This window comes from Dermacentor albipictus, chromosome 4 (genome assembly GCF_038994185.2).
Source record: "Dermacentor albipictus isolate Rhodes 1998 colony chromosome 4, USDA_Dalb.pri_finalv2, whole genome shotgun sequence".
Taxonomy (NCBI): domain Eukaryota; kingdom Metazoa; phylum Arthropoda; class Arachnida; order Ixodida; family Ixodidae; genus Dermacentor; species Dermacentor albipictus.
The window spans coordinates 32,074,571-32,092,457 of NC_091824.1; the positions used below are offsets into that span (position 1 = coordinate 32,074,571).

The following is a 17,887-nucleotide window of genomic DNA, read 5'->3' on the forward strand; positions in this document are numbered from 1 at the left end:
CAAAAGAATAACTCTACCAAATGCCGATTCATTCATTCATTCATTCATTTATTTATCAAAATTTCTTTGTACAGGGTGGATTTACTGGTCAATCTAAGCACGCAGTGCTTGTAAAATGACCAGGCAGTTGGTGAAACAACATAATAAATTCATATTACTACATAACTACAATTACATTACTACTACACTACAATACTACAATTAATACATTCTCTCGCATATATACACTGAACACCGTCCAATGCAGTAAACAAAAACAAACAAACAAAAAACATTTTGAGTTCCTGTTTCATTACACAATGTTGTCAAGAAAAACATCAAAGTCAAAACAAAGTCAAAACATCAAAGCGATACATAAATACACCAGTCACTTACAGGACTACAACTCAATTCTTTAAACTGCTGAATTCAAAATTATACACAGGTATCGAAGCAAGAACAAACAAAAGTTGAAAACAAAGCCGGTAAACAATTCCGTATGTGTCAACTGGCTTTACCTACTAAATGTTTATTGAGCTTGCACACCAATTTCTGATCGCTTTATTCATTTTTCGTTTCGTGTTTATTGTACATAATTCATCACTCAATTGATTAAATACTGAAGGGACATAGTAGTTCCGGGTTCTTTTTCCATAGTGAGTGTAGACACGTGGTTTCACGTACCTCTCAGTTTGTCGCAGTGTCACGTTCTTTTTTACGGCAACCCTGAATTCTTTGCTGAAGTAGTGATTCTTCAAAACTACATAATTAAATAGTTCTTTCACTGGTAGCATACCCAGGGCTTGGTATTTTTCCCTTGTACCTGCGCTATCTAACGCTGTACCGTAGGTTATGCTCTTGACTATTTTACGAATTACGCGATTAATTTCTTGTTTTTTGTTTTCAGAGCAAGTGCCGTATAATGTAATGCCATACATAAGTAAAGACTCAGCTAGCGCCTTAAATACAGTAAGCTTTACTTTAAATGGAGCTCTGCCTCGAAGGTGATACATCATGGCAGCAATTGATCTTAGCTTTTTACATATGTATTTAACGTGACTATTCCAATTAAGACATTGATCGAAAAGCACACCTAAATACTTTACAGTTGATTCGAGTGGCAAAGGTAGGCAGCGGCATGAATTACAGTCTGACGAATGCAAAAAAATCCTCCTAATTATTGTGATAGCTTTGTGGGGATTCTTAAAACAAATTAGCTTTGTTTTCCCTTTATTTATGTAAATATAATTTTCCTGAAACCAACCACATAATTTAACAATATCACTTTGTAGTTGTTCGAACCCTGTATCAATGTTCGCAACATCTATAGTTATCGCAGTGTCGTCCGCATACTGGAAAATTTTAGAATGTAATGGTAGAAGGCTGAGGTCTGTAACATAAATGTTAAAAAGCAGGGGTCCCAACGTACTACCCTGAGGTACTCCATAGTTTAGCGACTCCAAACTGCTATATGTCTCTCCTAACCTAACACACTTAAATCTGTCAGCAAAATAACTTGAAAAAAAACCTAATGAAGTGTCCCCGAAAACCCAGATATTGCAACTTTTTCATCATAATGTTATGGTCTATGGTATCGAAAGCTTTTGTTATATCTAACATTAAAGCCAGGACCATTCGGTTATTTTCTATCGAACTGTTGATGTAATCGGATAGCTCGTCTAGCAAAGAAGTTGTATTTTTATTCTGTGTGAAACCAAATTGCGCATTATTGTTCAGTGAAAATCGATCACAGAACGACAGCAGCACGGATGCTACATGCTTTTCCATTATGTGGGCAAGCGCTGAAAGGATAGAAATTGGTCTGTAATTTCCGCAGTCATTCTTTTTTCCGTTTTCGTATATTGGCCTAACAACAGAAATTTTCATTTCTTTCGGTATATCTCCAGTTTGAAATATTCCGTTTAGAATTTTTAATAATACGTCTTTAAGTTCCTTAAAATTACTACGGAGGTCTCGATTACGAATCTTATCAAAACCCGGAGGCTTCCATTCCTTCAAACCCTTGATGATATTCCATAATTCGACTTCAGATATTTCTGGCAGAAAGGCTGTGTTCGCGCATGTGCGTTTAGGTTTGTATTCGGTGTGCCCATCGCGACTTGTTGCTCTTAGTTTTTCCGCTGCATGCAAGAACGTGTCATTGAACTTATCACACATTACTTCCGTGTCTACTGTGGGGAAGTTCTTTTTTATCACGTCTTCAACGCATGCGTGTTTCGATCGGCCCATCAGGTCGTTTGCCAATGCCCACGTTTTCTTTACGTCGTTTTTATTTAACGAGAATTCTCGTGAGAGGTATCTTCGTTTCGCAAGTCGCAATTTCGCTGTCACCAGATTTCTTAGTGAACAGTATTCTGCTCTTTTCGTTACATCGTGCGGTTCTTTCTTGCTTTTCTGCCATGCTTTGTCCTTAAGGTAGCACAATTCTATGATATCTGGCGTGATCTATTTACTGTCAGGCTTTCTCTTCTTCACCTTTACTATTTTAGTGGAACCTTCGTAAATCCTATTGAATGTTTCAATAAGACTACTGTACGTGGCTATATGATCAAGCGGTAAGAGTGCACTCCAGTTTGTATTTTTGATTTTTGTGTCAACTTGTGCATTATCGATAATAGTTCTTGTAACCAAAGCCTTTCCTTTCGTTATTGGTTGTTCAGACATAATTGCTAACATGACAAAATAATGGTCAGCCAGTTTGTGCTTAACGACTCCGGATGTATACCGCTGGTTGGTTAATCGAAGGATGATGTGGTCAGTGCACGATTTGGAAATTCTTGAGCCCAAGTATTCCTCTCTTGTGTACTCATGTATTGCGTTGTATAACCCATGTTCAGCTAGCAAATTAAGGTAATCAGTTGCAGTTCTTTGAGACTCTTGGAAGATATCTATATTTATATCGCCTACTAAAATCAGGTGTTTCTCGTTCATATACTTATTTAGTAAAAGCTGCAGTTCCTCGATATATTTGTGTGTATTCAAGTTTGGCGGCCGATAGATAATACACAGAGTGTACGTAGTGTCCACTTTACTAATCGACAAGTTGAGCAGCTCGGCATTATCAAATTTTACCTCAATACTGTATGACAACCAGCTATCTTTAACAAACACCAAAACACCTCCACCTTTCCTATTTTCCCGACATACGGCATATTGCGAGTATCCTCTGAGGCAATACAAACTTAACCTTTCCGCTGTAATGTTGATTTCAGACAGCGCAATGACATCCACATCAGGCATTGTTTGCAAATACGCACACAAGTGATCCCAATTTTTCTGCAGGCTACGAATGTTCACGTGTAGTAATTTTAGCTCTTCATGCAGTGTTTCTTCCCTTAATGTTTCGAGGATATGCTTATCCCATTCGCTGAAGGATTCAAATGACCCCATTAGTTTATTTTTGCAAGATCAGCCACGCTATTGACACTAATTACATTAGAACCTGCTTCCTTCCTGACCAACACCTTGCCGTTCTTTGTCCAGACAAATCTGTACCCTTTCTCCTTCGGCAGCTGTCGAGTCTGCCAAAATAAGTGTCCTTGGATTTTGGTCAGATTATCATTCAGGAATATTTTCTCAGCCCTGAGAGTGTTCTTTTTGGATATCCAGAGATCTTTGGTTGCTTGGTCGGTGAATCTGACAATAATTGGTGTGATTTTGCCTTGACGTGGTTTCAACCTGTGCGCTGCTTCCAAGGAATGTCGTTCTAGCGTCGGAATGTCAAGTTTATTGCTAAGGTTCACCAAGACCTCGAATAGGTCTTCCTTTGGCGATTCGGGAATGCCATGAATCTCAACATTTTTCCGGCGCGAGTACAGCTCTGCTATTTCGATGCTATCTCTTATGCGAGCAACTTCAGCATCCTTTTCAGTAAGCCGTTTCTCAAGTTCCTCGGTTTTTGCTTTTAGTTTACAGATCTCAGTTTCCTGGGAGCCGAATTTGGCAAGAAGTTCATCATACTTTTTTGACAGCAGTTCCATGAAGCTTTCTATTGATTTCGTCGTTACGTTTTGCTTGTCAACTTTCTTATCAACACTATCTAACTTGCACAAAACTTTGGCTGATTTCTGATCCAAGCTTTCAACTTTTTGAGCCGCAGCACTTAGCTGCTGAGGCTCCTTGCCGCTTTCGGGGTTTTGGTCACTTGCATTGCTGCTGTCTGAATCCGAATATTCAGTTTCCTCATCTGCGCATGACTGACATTTCCAGATGTCAATGTCACCTTGTTTCATACCTTTAAATCTTTTTTTCTGAATGCCTGAGCACTTGCCCAGATTTTAACAATGTTTACAGCGAAAACATAACAAAAACTGCTCTTTGCCAAGCTTCTTCTGGCATGCAAAACACTCTCGTTCCGCCATAACTTCTTCGAAAGGGCTAGAACACTACAATACTAAATTATTTCAATACGGCAGTCAGTCCAGTGGAGCATGAGGTACAGGCAAGTGTGTCTCATTGAGGCACAATTTTCTTACCTATAACAAAGAAAACACGGTCAGAGCTCGGTCGCTGCTCCACCGGACTGCGGGGCGTTCTTCTTCTGAGCGTCGTTTTGTAGCCCGTAGAACCCGTGGTTTGTGACGTCAGCGCCGCCCCCTTTCGCGGCGTTATCGTCCCGTTGTCATCCGCGCTTGCTTGGTCCAGATGCCCGCGCACATATCTGCCGCAGGCCTAGCACATCGACGCTTCCATGGTCATCGGGAGATGCGGTGGTTCCACGGCTCGGAGCTATAACAAAGAAAACACGGTCAGAGCTCGGTCGCTGCTCCACCGGACTGCATTGTTCATTGTCATGGACTGCATTGTTCATTGTTCATGGACTGCATTGTCCGGACTGCATTGCATCATTGTTCAATTTAAAAATTTCCTATCCTATGGCTCAGTCAGAAGAGTCTACGCACTTTGCGAATGTATTTGAGAATAGTACTCCGAAAAGCGAAATTAAAAACTCGCTTATTTGTTGCTTGCATCACTTGAGCGCACCTTGGAGGCCAACTACGAGAATATTAAGTTACATCATTTAGGCTGCTTAGATTTTCTATCAGAACAATAAATGCGACCAAGGCTCATAGACCAATTCATCAGGTGTGACCATGCATTGTCGATCGACCAGCGGGCATCTGAGCAACTCGAAGTGGTGCCACATGCATCGTGCGCACTTTTAACGATGGTCGATTATGCCTAAACCTAGGACGCTTCTGGACCAATTGTAGTGGTATACCCACAAGTGACCCCGTGTAAGTGTTGAAGCAAAATAGTGACAGCGAGCAGAAACCTATAGCAACAGCTGTAAAGTCAGTGCTCATGGGATTGCATGTATTGCGCATGAAGTGAGAGCTGGAACTGTGTGTTATGTTCAAGACACTCGTGGGGGAGGGGGTGGGGGGCTTTATAAGTGCATCGCCAAAGATGGAAAACCTAACCTCGTATTTGATGCTAAGCTTGCGTCGTAAACTTTTATCCAGCGTAAATAACTCAGAGCACTTCCTTTTACGGCACGTTCGCACGGCAAGCATATCAAGATCAGCATGTTGACTGTTATTGGCCCCAATTATTGCTAAATTTAGAGCTATAAATTTTATAGCTCTAAATTTTCGCTAAGGGAAAGCACGAGTAGAAATATATCAATTTGCTCCAGTTCCCGTTACTGTGAGCTTTCCATATTTGTACTAAATAATTCCATTATCATAACCAATGAATCGTTTAGTAATAACAAAAACAATATTGCAAATATTTAGTACTATTGTAACTGCAAACGTTGAAGTAGACGCAAAATAAAATTTCTGAGTGCACTAGTTGAAAGCTAAGGAAAACGTTGACGTTAAACTAACCGTCCAATGACGCAATTCGTGTAGATGTAGTACTATAATTATGGTGAACAGTGTCCGTGTATGGTGTTTGGTGAAGAAATATAGATAAGAAATTCATTCATCTAGAGGCGAGAAGCACACGCAAAACATACTACCCTGAAATACACATTGTGCAAGACTATGCCCACGCTCAAGCATTTGGATTCAAGAAGGATGATGTCATCCTCTACTTCGCCATTTTCTTCAATGCCGTAAGTATTGCACTTTTGACAGTAGTTTGGGCTATTTTGCGGCTAAGATATAACAGGTAGTGGTGGCAGAATGGTTTTCATCCAGCAGCAGCCACAGTTTCAACGAGTAACAAGTGCATTGCTTAGAATGGAGCCGATACCATCAGGCCGCCGCAGCGTGTACAGCGTGTACTAGCATTCGTGAGATATAAGCCGTAATATCGTGCGGCGCGTGTAGTGAGGACTAAAAGAGTTGAAATATGTTCATGATCTGCCACCGCTTGCGATTGTCTTGAATATGAAGACATCTTGAAGACATCTTGAATATGAAGGTACTAACGCTCAAATACGATGAGCAAAATGGGAAGAGGGCGAAAGCAGGAGCCAACGCCTCGACGAGTTGACCTGTCTTTTTCATAGCGCCAATTCCACTTGTCGAAATGTTGGTTAGTGCTGTCACCTTGTTCTCATTCAGCTCATCGTGTTGAATTTCACTCTAAAGCATGAGGAGTGTTAACGCTAAAAGATATACTTTTTTAAGCAAGTTTTTTTTTCTTTTTTGTTGCTTGACCGATGTCGATTATGGAATAACTCGGCCTTCTTGGTATGTGGCATTGAGTACGCGCGTAGGGGATATTATGGGCTTCTTGGCTTGTGCACGTAGGTAACAAGCAATGGGCATCTGCACTTGCAAATGTGTCCAAAGATACAAGCTGGGCTTCCGAGTATGTGTAGCTTCGCATGTGACACTGCAAGCATGTAAGCATTGGAAGTGCTCATGCTGCCTCACCATCGGAAACAGGTAGCGAGAAAAAATCGGGGAAGCTTTCTAATAAAAAAAACATCAGCCTAAATGTGCGAGCCAGCCATCGATAAACCTCTTCGACACTTAGCTGCTTTACAACTTTGATGACAACAAAAAAGTGTCATTGCTTTCTTCTTTTCGTTTCGCGGCTATCCAGTGCACAGTACAACCATATTTTGTTCTTTTTCTTCTTTTTCGCTCTTCGATGTTCTGTTGTACTTACTTACGCGGTTAGCACGCGATATATAAATGTTTACTAATGAATTCGACAGTCGAGAACCAGCACATTGTCCGGTCATACTGTCTCTGTCGTTCCTCGTCAGTTATAGCGGTGCCCTTAAAATATAAACCAGCAAAAAGTCACCCAGCTTAGCATTCACACGCAACAGTCACCCGGAGTGCTGCGTTTGAGCCAACGTGTCGCATCTACACGTAGTTGCAACTGCCTCTTAAGAGTTTAAGTACAACGTTATGTCTTACAATCATAAACAGTCCTTCGCTCTCGTGCATAACAGGATTTCTTTTTTTTTCACTGCGAAGGAGAACATAATACAAATATTGAGTACGCTGTGCCATATGCAGCAAATACGCCGTGCTTTGGTTGTGAAAAAGCAATTCTGTCAAGTCCAGCGTACACTGTTTCACTTCAGGGGGCTGACTGTGTGTGCCAACGCGCAATAGCATTAATCACCATCGCAGACTAGAGGAAATTTTGCCCCGCCGTTTGATCGACATTAACCTGGGCGCTCTTTCTCGTAGATGCAGGGAGGACGGGTGCAGCAAAAGGACGTGGCCTCATTTTTTTGGCTGATCCGCGCATGGTACATGATGCCAACGCCAAGTCTCTCACTGCTTGGTCTACTCTTAGTCGGAGCGAAAAAAAAAAGCACATCTTTAACGTTCATGACCATCGAAGGTACCTTGCAGGTTATCTATCAGGACTGAAGTGCGCTCGTTTTAAAGTTCCCAATGCTGGGCTTGCAACACCGGATTGATTGTTTCACTTATTGGAGATCGGTAATTACATCATCGGTAGCCTCCAATGACGACAATAGGAAGAGCTATAAACCTTGCTTCTTTTGTGAACACGCTTTACAATGTCCCATGCCACTGTGTTGCCCTCATGTAATTGTATCAGACAAAATGCGTACACATCGCAAAGCGAGTCAAAACGACAAAATATTTTTCATGTGCATGGCATGCAAGCTTGCAAAGATAAAAAAAAAGAAACGCCACGAGAAGCCATGCTCAAGTATTTTATCTTTCATTCTCAACATATTCCTGAGACAACTAGAAATCACACAATAGGGCGTCACCTTTTCATCTACACGACGAAATATGGTTCGTGCGCGGCTCCTTGGGCATGGGCATGTGGAGTCATCTACAGCAACTACAGATGCAAAAGCGTATGTTACCCACGTGCACTCATGCAGTGTAACCATGCTGGAGCCTTGTAGCCAAAATCTGAGCGTGCGACAACGTAAATGCGCTTCTACATACTGTTGTAGCTACAGATCTCAACAAGAATACGTGAGAATGCTGTCAAGCTACAAAAGGTGTATGTTTCATTGTCGTGGCCATGCCATACAAACTGTAGTTCTGAGTACGAACTGTGCTCACCACGCATTTAGAGTGATAGGTGCGATTTATAACTACGTTATACAGTTATATAGTGAGTTATATTTACAAATACACGAACACATAGGCCGCCTGAAGTAAACGACTATTTCGTCAAAAGTTTCGCGTTGGCATCCATATGTCTCAGAATCTACGCACGGCGCCTGTAACTTTTGACGTGTTGCTGTGACCCGGCGTAGTGGCTTTGGAGCTAGCTGCTAAGCCGTAGGTCGCAGGATCAAATTCCAACCACGGCGGCCGCAGTTTAATGGGGGTGAAATGCAATAACGCCCTTTTACCGTGCATTAGTCGTGGTGAAGAATCCCAGGTGCTCAAAATTTATCCGTAGTAATCCCTTATGGCATACCTCATAACCATATCGTGCTTCTGGCACGTAAGCTATTATTATTATTATTATTATTATTATTATTATTATTATTATTATTATTATTATTATTATTATTATTATAATAACAATTATTATTATTATTATTATTATTATTATTATTATTATTATTATTATTATTATTATTATTATTATTATTATTATTATTATTATTATTATTATTATTAGATACGAAAACATACAAAACACAAATGAAACAGGGAGGAAGCAAGCTGACAATTCCCACCGAGAGGGGCACGACGCCTGCCTAATCTTTTGAGAGGGAATAAAAAGAGGAGAAGAGAAGAAGATAGGAATCAAAGAAATAGGAAAGGAAATACGAAATAAACAATTGACAGAGACATGGGCAAAAAAAAGTAGGAACATGAAACAAATGTCTATAAACGGGAGGCCAAACCAGTTTTCTGCATGAAACTTAGCAAGACTCTATGGTCTGGTTGCATTGAGCAACACTTCCTCTCGGAAACAGGCAGTCATAAAGGGTCGTACACTTGAGTCCAACCAGTCCATATTCCTTAACTGTCAGTGCACGGTGTGTGACGAATGCGGGCCACTCCAGTATAAGGTGTTAAAATGTCTCACAGGAGCGACAGGACGCACACGACGGACTGCCCACACGTCCTTGATAGAAACGTTCGCGCACCAACACAGAGGCAACTCTTAATTTCACTAACAGTGTTCTGGCGCTACAGGGCGAGCCACGGCCATGAACATGTAGAGGGAAGAAGCCGTTTACAGCACGCTGGTCTGAGCGCTGCTTTAGGAGATATCGGCGGATTAACACATGAGCTTTGTCAATCATACAAGAAATTTCTGGGCAGTCACTCTCGTTGTGAGCAGAGCTTGAAGCGAGGCTATCAGCCTTCTCATTTACACCAATGCGCACGTGCGAAGGTATCCACTGGGCAGCGAGGGACACTCCACGAGAAGTAATTTTGTCGGTCGACTCTAATATATTGCGGAGGATTGGACTATTGGCATCCTTTCTCAACAGCCTGCTAAGGGCCACACGGGAGCCTGTAAGGATGACGACCTTCGATATGCTCATCTCTTCCTGTACGTACTTCGGAGCAAGATCAATCGCTGTCAGTGCCGCTGTCGTTGATGGGGATGGTTGAGGTATTCGAAACACCCTTTTTATCTCAGTCGGAGGGCAGAAAAAGCTGCCGCAGTGCCATGAGCGTCACTGCTTATTTGATTTCCCTATTTTTAAAATAAGTAGCGTTGGGTCAACTGGAATAGTGCCGAGACAGGCTCGTCTGACTCTTTGTGTATCTCGGCAATCGAAAGATAAATAGGGAAGGGGCATTTGTTGCATTCCTTCGGACTCGTTAGGGAGGTAGTATCGTCTGAACGGCCAGCAATGACCACGAACAATGCTGCCATTTTGCCCATGCGAGAGAACGGTCGCTGAGTCAGCCGGTTAATAAGCGTTTGTCAATCTGATGCTCGATGCAGACGCTCGACGCGATGTAACGTTCTCTGGTGTGCTTGCAACCCCAGGTGTGCTTCAGTGAGTAATGGAACAGACTGCGCCTCGCGAGGTAAGCCAAGAATGACTCGGAGGGCAACAAGATGGTCCCGTTCGAATTCAGACATCAAACTAGGCGGCACGTTCAACACTGGCAAGGCATACATCATGCCAGAAAGTACAGATGATTGATATACCTGTAGTGCTGTCATTAGGTCACAGCCGTCGTCCCTAGCGGTCAAGGCGGCCATGTATCTAAGTAGGGACTGTGATCTACGCAGTACAGAAGTGATGGCAGGGTGCCATGACTGGCGATCATTGATAACTACAACCAGGTAGCGGCGTTGCTGTATCCAATCTATCGGTGTATCTCCGAGGTATAGCCGGCTATGGTTCGACGAGCGCATTGTCTAAGATGATGTGCAATTGCGGCTGATTTAGTGGGTAAAATCTGCAGAGCGACTTCATTCACGCACTCTAATGTGACATTCAGAGCTCTCTGCAAGATTCCGCAAAGACGTGGACCGTGTTGTGAAGGACCGCTGATCCACAATGCGATGTCATCAGGATGTATTGCTATGCCTATTGGAAAGTAACATCCTTGAGGCGACCGGCTTGGAAGATCAGCAAGTACGCTGTTGAAGAGAAGCGGCGATAAGACGCTGCCTTGTGGGACACCACATCTAACATTGCGAGATTCACGTGTTGCGCCTCTAATGTGCACAGTCATTTTGCGCTCCGATAGGAAATGGCCCACAAAACGAAGCAAACGATCCGAAATTCCTGCAAACAAATGGTGCGAAAACAGTCGCCGTATGTGGTACCGAATCAACTGCTTGCTGGATATCTAGGAACAGTATATATGCAGAGTGCTTGTTTTCTCGAGCAAATTCCAGCGGTGATACAAGGTCTGCAATGCTGTCAAGGGCAGAGCGATGGCGACGAAAGCCGCTCATGACATCAAGAAAGAAATTCAGTTCTCAGTTCCTGTAATGTGCTATCTACACGAAACAGTAACATTCGTTCCATCAGCTTGATAACAATAGGTGTTAGTGATATTGGCCGGTATGGCTTGATGTGTTTTGCAGGAAGCACGGGATTTAAAACAGGTATCGCCACAGATGATTTCCATTCGTTGGGAATCAGACTCGTTCGCCACACTACATTATATTCGTCCAAGACAAGCTGATGAAAGGCCTCATCGATGTTTCGTAAGGCTTGCTATGTCACATCGTATTCGCCTGGGGCGGTGTGGCGTTTGAAAAGGCTAAGCGCATAGCATAGACCCTCAAGAGTAAAGACTGCCTCATCCATCTCGCAAGCAGACCATAGCAAGCACTTATGGCACCGTGACTTGTCACATAATTAAAGTTGCCGTTTGTGTTGTCTTTTGACGTAGCAGATACGAAAAGGTTGGCAAATGCTTCAGCGAAAATTTTTGGCGACCGGCCGATCGTTATGCACAAAGCAGCAGTTCGATTCTTGCATATCTCCGGAGTTAGGAGAGCCTTCAGCATGCGCTACATACTTCCGAAACCGCTTGGCGTATGCAGCGAACTACAAAGTGTGTCCCAGCTCATTCGAAGAAGATGTCTTGCGTGCCGCTTTATAGCTGCGTCTAGGCGGTTATATCATAGAGTAACATAGCAAACGCAAAGAGTGGACACACTCATAGGCGCCTGCGGCCGACTTTGGCTCTCAGCGCACCATGGACCATAGTGCAAATAGGCTGCCTATAACGTGGCGCTTACAACGTTTTGTGATTGTTCTTTTTTTTACTACTGTGGCTTGAAGCTTGGTACGGGTGGCTTTCGATATACTTTTACGTTGCCACCATCGCTGTGAGTTTAGGATAGCTCTATGAGAAACTAACGATATGTTTGCAAAATTTCCAGAGCTAACCTAGACTCAGTAATAAAATTTGTCTTTTTTTCTGTTGTTTGCCTATGGCCTTCACTCAGGCTGCGGCTTACTAAAATTCTACTCGGCCCGGCTCGCTTCATGTCAAACTCACCACATATCTACTCAGCCGGACTCACTCAGGCTGGCATATTATTCTGAGCCTCAGTGAGTCTTATTTAGTCCACTGACGAGCTAATCAGCCATTCTACAGTAAAAAAAGTGGATGAGATTAAATTTGCGGCTACTGTGCAAAACTGTATATGCGTTAAAGGCGCTGACGCGGAATGGAGAAAGATGTCACGAAAGTTGGCAATGACGTACAGGGCAACCAAGTGTAATAAAAAGAAACTGAGAGGGAAAAAAACGATGGTAATTTAGATCCAAAGTATAGAGACAAAAGACCGTGGACATTTAAAACACGTACCCCGATACCACACAGGGAGACGTAAAGCCAGAGCACAACACATGTACCAGGGATACTCCAACGACAAGGAGGCGGTCTTCGCCGACGCAGCGCGTTATCGAGACTGGGAGAGTTTCGTGGTGGCAGTTACTAGCCACCGAGGCAACCACCTCACAAGCGTCAGAGTAAAGACGGCACATGCCGAAGCGGCAGAGGAAGCAGCCATAGCACTGGCCCTCACACAAACCAAAGCTACATACGTGATCTGTGATTCCCAAAGAGCAATTCGCAATTTTGCAAATGGGCGCATCTCGCAAGAGGCGTATAACACACTCCAGCGACATCCAATACGCCAGGGAGAAGCCGACTTCGATAACCGAAGGTGTTTGCTATGGATCTCGGCACACATTGGATTAAGCACCCCCAACGAAGCGGCTCACCGCGTTGCTCGAGCCCTCACTCACCGAGCATCATCGGAGGAAGAGCCCCCGCGGGGTATTGCAAACGTCTGGGCTAGGAGGTTCGTATGACCAGGTTCCACGACATCACAACACTACCTGTTACGAAAGGACTTCTTCTTGGGCAAGTTGGTGCTTAGATTTCCAAGGTATACTTTGTGGCGCAAAATACATTTCTTGAAAAGGGACAGAAGAAAGGAAGACAGTGACTGCCACTGTGTTCCTTTCTTCTGTCTCTTTTCAAGAAATGTATTCTGCGCCATAAAGTATACCTAGGATACCAGTTACAAGGACGCGTATACCCATTCCATCACTCTAGGTTAGACAGGACGCAAGCAGTACACTACAGACAAATAAAAATGGATTCTCACCGAAGTCCCTGACTTATGCACGCCATGTATCCAGACATGTACACTACAAACATATGCACATGGTGTGACGAGGTTGCCACACTTAATCACATGTTATGGGAGTGTCAGGACTTAACAAACAAGCCGAGCAGTGCCGACTCCTCCGTCCCTTCCACGGTCAGCCTCCACTCGCGCTGGAAGACTTCACTGCTCAGCTCGAACCTGACAGCTCAACTCTGGGGCGTCCAGCAAGCCGAGGAAGCCCCTTCGAGATAAGGTCTCCGAACCGTGTCCACGGCGGGTGCCCACACCCACTAAGAAGACGCCGGACTCGAATCGCATTGATTTGAAAATAAGGTTTACGTTCTTCTTGTTCTTCTTTAAAAATGTGGCAAGAAAGAAATCAGTAGGGAAAATCATCATGATAAGACAAAGGAAAGTGCACTGCTGTCTGACATCCGAGCCACCTGGGTCAGAGCAAAAGCATACCGGAGTGTACATTGGAAACGGCTACGGCATGCGCCTCCAGCAGCAAAACGCCGGAGCTACCTCATCATATTGTAATACAATGCCAAGATATTGTCCCTGCAAGACCTGTAGGAAACGTCCAGCTTCCGGAAGCACTGGTACTCGAAGTGGATGGTAGTATTAACTGGTCAGTGCACTTGAGAAAATTACGAGACGCTTAGAGTACTGGCGGAAAAAATCAGCGAAGAAATTAATTGAATCGAAGTCGCTACAGTCACAGGTAGAATTTATTAAAGAGAGGAAAGATCGAGGGCATAGGCAATGTTGTAGACTGTGATTCGACAGACAAAAATCTGATTAGATCAAGCAGGTTCGGTGACTGTTAGCGCGCCATTTCATAGCTGTTGCCAATAAAGATCATCATTATGATCGGCATGATGGTGCCGCTGTAGCATCACATGAGGCATTTTTCTGTAGTATGTATCCTTATGAATTTCCTGCTCTCCGGCATTATATAAGCGACCTTTGCGCTTGGTCATGCACTCCATAAACGCAAGATCACAAGCTATATATTGAATATATGGCAGGTTCACTTAAACAAAAACCAAGCTGCAGAATAGGCGATGCGCTCTGCCGAGCAGACTATTTAAGCTGAAGCCTTTCTGCTCCAACCACCTGTGGGTTGGCACTGTCCCTGACCCTCACTGCTAAGCTATCTGTGGCCTGTGTCCTTGTCAGCACATCTTTAAAGGCGCTCGCTTTCATGTCATATAAAGAGAAAGCCCACGTGACCACAAAAATGCGCTATTTGATGCAATACGAGGTTAGCTATCGATGACTGGAAGTTGACTTGGTATTCTGGTATGAATAAAAGAAGCATGGTGATGATGATAAGATGATGAAGGCGATGACATATTTTATATGTAAAGAAACCGTTTTTGTCTCACCAGGTAAACATCAGATACGCTTTGAACGAGTCACCAAAGATACAGCTCCGAATCGCAGTGATTACTATGTCAACAAAGGTGAGCGCGACGTTATTGACGATTCTAGTTTCATTCTCGAAGATTTTAGTGACACTAAATAATTTTTTTCTTACAGGTTGAGCAATATCTTGTTTATGCAGGGCAGAACAAGCATCAAATTTTAGATGAAGAGACACTCGCTCAATTCAATTCGTATTATGAAACAAAAGCTGAATTCATTTCCACTGACTTGACATATCTGATCACCGGGTAAGCTGTGAGACATATCAAGTTTTGGGTATTCAGCTTATGCAAGAAACCCAGCGTTTTCCCCGCAAGATTGCGCCTGTTGTCTAAATTCAGGGTAACCAAGTAGCAAGAAAGCGTCAGTTACCAACGAGAGAAAAAACTACCTTTAGTTAATATTTAACATGTAGGTTCCGCGAACACAAAAGCATGGCTAACACGCATTTCGTCTCAATAGCATGAGTTGCATAAATCTTTGTTTGATATTATTAAGCGAAGTGGTAGAAAGCGAATTGCGGTAACATTCAGAATCTGGATATAATTTGTCAAATAACTGTATTTTTTCCAGGCTAGACATGACCTTCTATGAAAACGGAAAGCTCCAGACTTGGGTGGGAGGTAGGTGTACTTGAAATGTGTGCTCATGATAATTTGTTTCGGAAAAGTAAGCCTGTAACTGGAATTCACTACAAGGAATTGGTGAACAAAATAGACTGACGCATAAGAATTTACGCAGCGCTTCAACCATACATTATGCTTTATGGAAGTATTCCAGGATACTTTTCATCCTTTGGTGCTTTAGAATGGTCTTGAAGATCATTAGCACATCGCACTCTCGTTCGCAAGTTGACACTGCATCCGAGAACTGTGTTCGCATTGGTGATCTCGTGTTCAGCATTATGTCTCGATCGTTATTGGCATAACCTCACAGGTAGTTCGAACGGTCAAATACATTATACGAAATTACCGCTTAATGGAAGTCTTACATTATTAACGCAGCTTTGACAGGTGTCCCTTTAAAAATTGGTGGTGTATCTAAGAGTATAGCACATTAAATTAATTTTGTCCATTTGAAAAGTATTGTCAAGTACAGCTTGCATATTCACGCCATTGTTTTTTATTGCTGAGTTAGAGTTGAAAGCTAACAATGGTGTTCAAATATTATTTTAGATAATTGTTTGAAAGCAGTTTCCAGCTGTAATTGAAAATTATCTTTGCAACATTACGGCAGATTTACTTTTCCCTTTACAAGCAAGAAGTGCCAACTAGATATGTGCATTACTTTTCAAAAAGAAATGTTTCCTCTTTTCCAGCGTATATAAGTGGCAAGTTCCGAGCTAAAGCTTCATCTTGAAGAGAAACACGCATCTCATGCTGAAGTTAATACAGAGGCGAAAGCCATCGAAAAAACATAAACCTCTCCAGAAGAGTTCAGTACTAATTTTGCAAATCTGATGCGCGCAAAACACAATAGGCCACTTAATCCCCAAGAAACGTTGTCATGATCGCGTTTGATGAAGTGGCAGTAATTTTTCTCCTAGCCACAATGGCTGTGGTTAAGAAGTTTGCGAGCGGAGATAATGCTTGCCAAGGTCGTTCTAAAACGTAGGTAAAGGTGGTTCTAAGGTTGTTTCCCTGCAAGTCAATGAGCTAGCCCACCGTCATGGTGCCCACCGTCTAGGCAAATAACCACCCAAAATATCACCCAATGATAAAGAGTATAGTAATTCATAGGCCCACGAAATCTTATTTGAGTTTGCTAACTCACACAGAGGCTCGGCATAGTTTAAGGGGACACTAAACGGAAAAATTAGGTGAATTTAGATAGACAGATTCGTTTTCTCTAGCAACCAATTCGTCAGTCGTAGCGATAACAAAACTTTTCTTACCGAAAAAAGGATGAAAATGAAAACCTTGCCGTGTCTCCACCTGTTGGTTACTGTAGAAACTATTAGGTCGCGTCTAAACTACCTGATGCACGGGGAGTGGCATAGAGGGCAACCACATGAAGATTACGTCAATTCATCCCTATGACGCGGGGATTCAAACTTAGATGTCATGGTGGGAGGATCGGCAGCAATATTCGACGCAACAAATTGATATATTAGGACACGGAAACGATGATAGACTTCTCGATAAATCATCTATTGATCTCGCTGAACTTTTCCACGAGTGTCGCTTTAAACACAGCTGCACAAGTACAAAAGAGCACTGAAATATAAGAAGTGTTACAAGTAGCACATGCAGCCAGATTGTACAAATTAGGCGCAGGACCATGACGACGGTGTCAAACTTGCATGATAGGCTCACGATTCATTTTTACTTCAAGTTGCGGGGAAGCTACTGGCCATGAATAAATTCATGAGGTGACTGTTCTTTGTACGGATATTGGTTGCTCTTTCAAGCGTGGCATCATTATCATGCACATCCACATATTCACAGCCAAGTAATATCTTGTACTAAAGCCTACCCGTTGACTGACATTTGCGATTTTCAGCTGCGTGAAAATATCAAGCCATATAGGGCAAGTCACTGCTACCGAACGTATTATCGTGCAAGTGGCATGCTTCTTGCTGTACTAGAAAATGTTCAGTCGTTATATGTTCACACCCCTCTTAATATAGGGCTGGCTACTGAGGCTCTCAACTGTAAAAACATATTTCCTAGCACTTTATGTGGTCCACATTAATATGTATCCATATCTTCTATATAATCCTATGCTCCATATGTTAATATTCTCAAAGAGGACACTCCTAACAATAGGAAAAAGATATGTTTGCACGCCTGCATCCTTCTTCGGAGACTTCATTTTCCGAATTTGGTAATGTCTTTTTGTTTTCTGAACGTCGCATCCGCCTCTTTTATTTTTCCGACATCAACTGTATCCACCATTAAAATATTAACCTCCACTTCAGGACGCAAGGAAATTGTTAAAAATATGTACTGGGTTTTCGTTAGTTGAAACAGAAACACAA

General features: G+C 42.8%; 1 protein-coding gene across 1 annotated transcript in view; it reads left to right on the forward strand.

Annotated features, from left to right (window-relative positions):
- Nucleotides 1-17,887, forward strand: part of LOC135900206 (venom metalloproteinase BumaMPs1-like) — a 58,111-nt gene that overhangs the window by 23,880 nt on the left and 16,344 nt on the right. The window contains exons 6-9 of the mRNA XM_065429644.1: nt 5,937-6,061; nt 14,871-14,945; nt 15,022-15,155; nt 15,481-15,530. Coding sequence (XP_065285716.1) covers nt 5,937-6,061; nt 14,871-14,945; nt 15,022-15,155; nt 15,481-15,530 — 384 coding nt within the window. The remainder of the gene's footprint in view (nt 1-5,936; nt 6,062-14,870; nt 14,946-15,021; nt 15,156-15,480; nt 15,531-17,887) is intronic.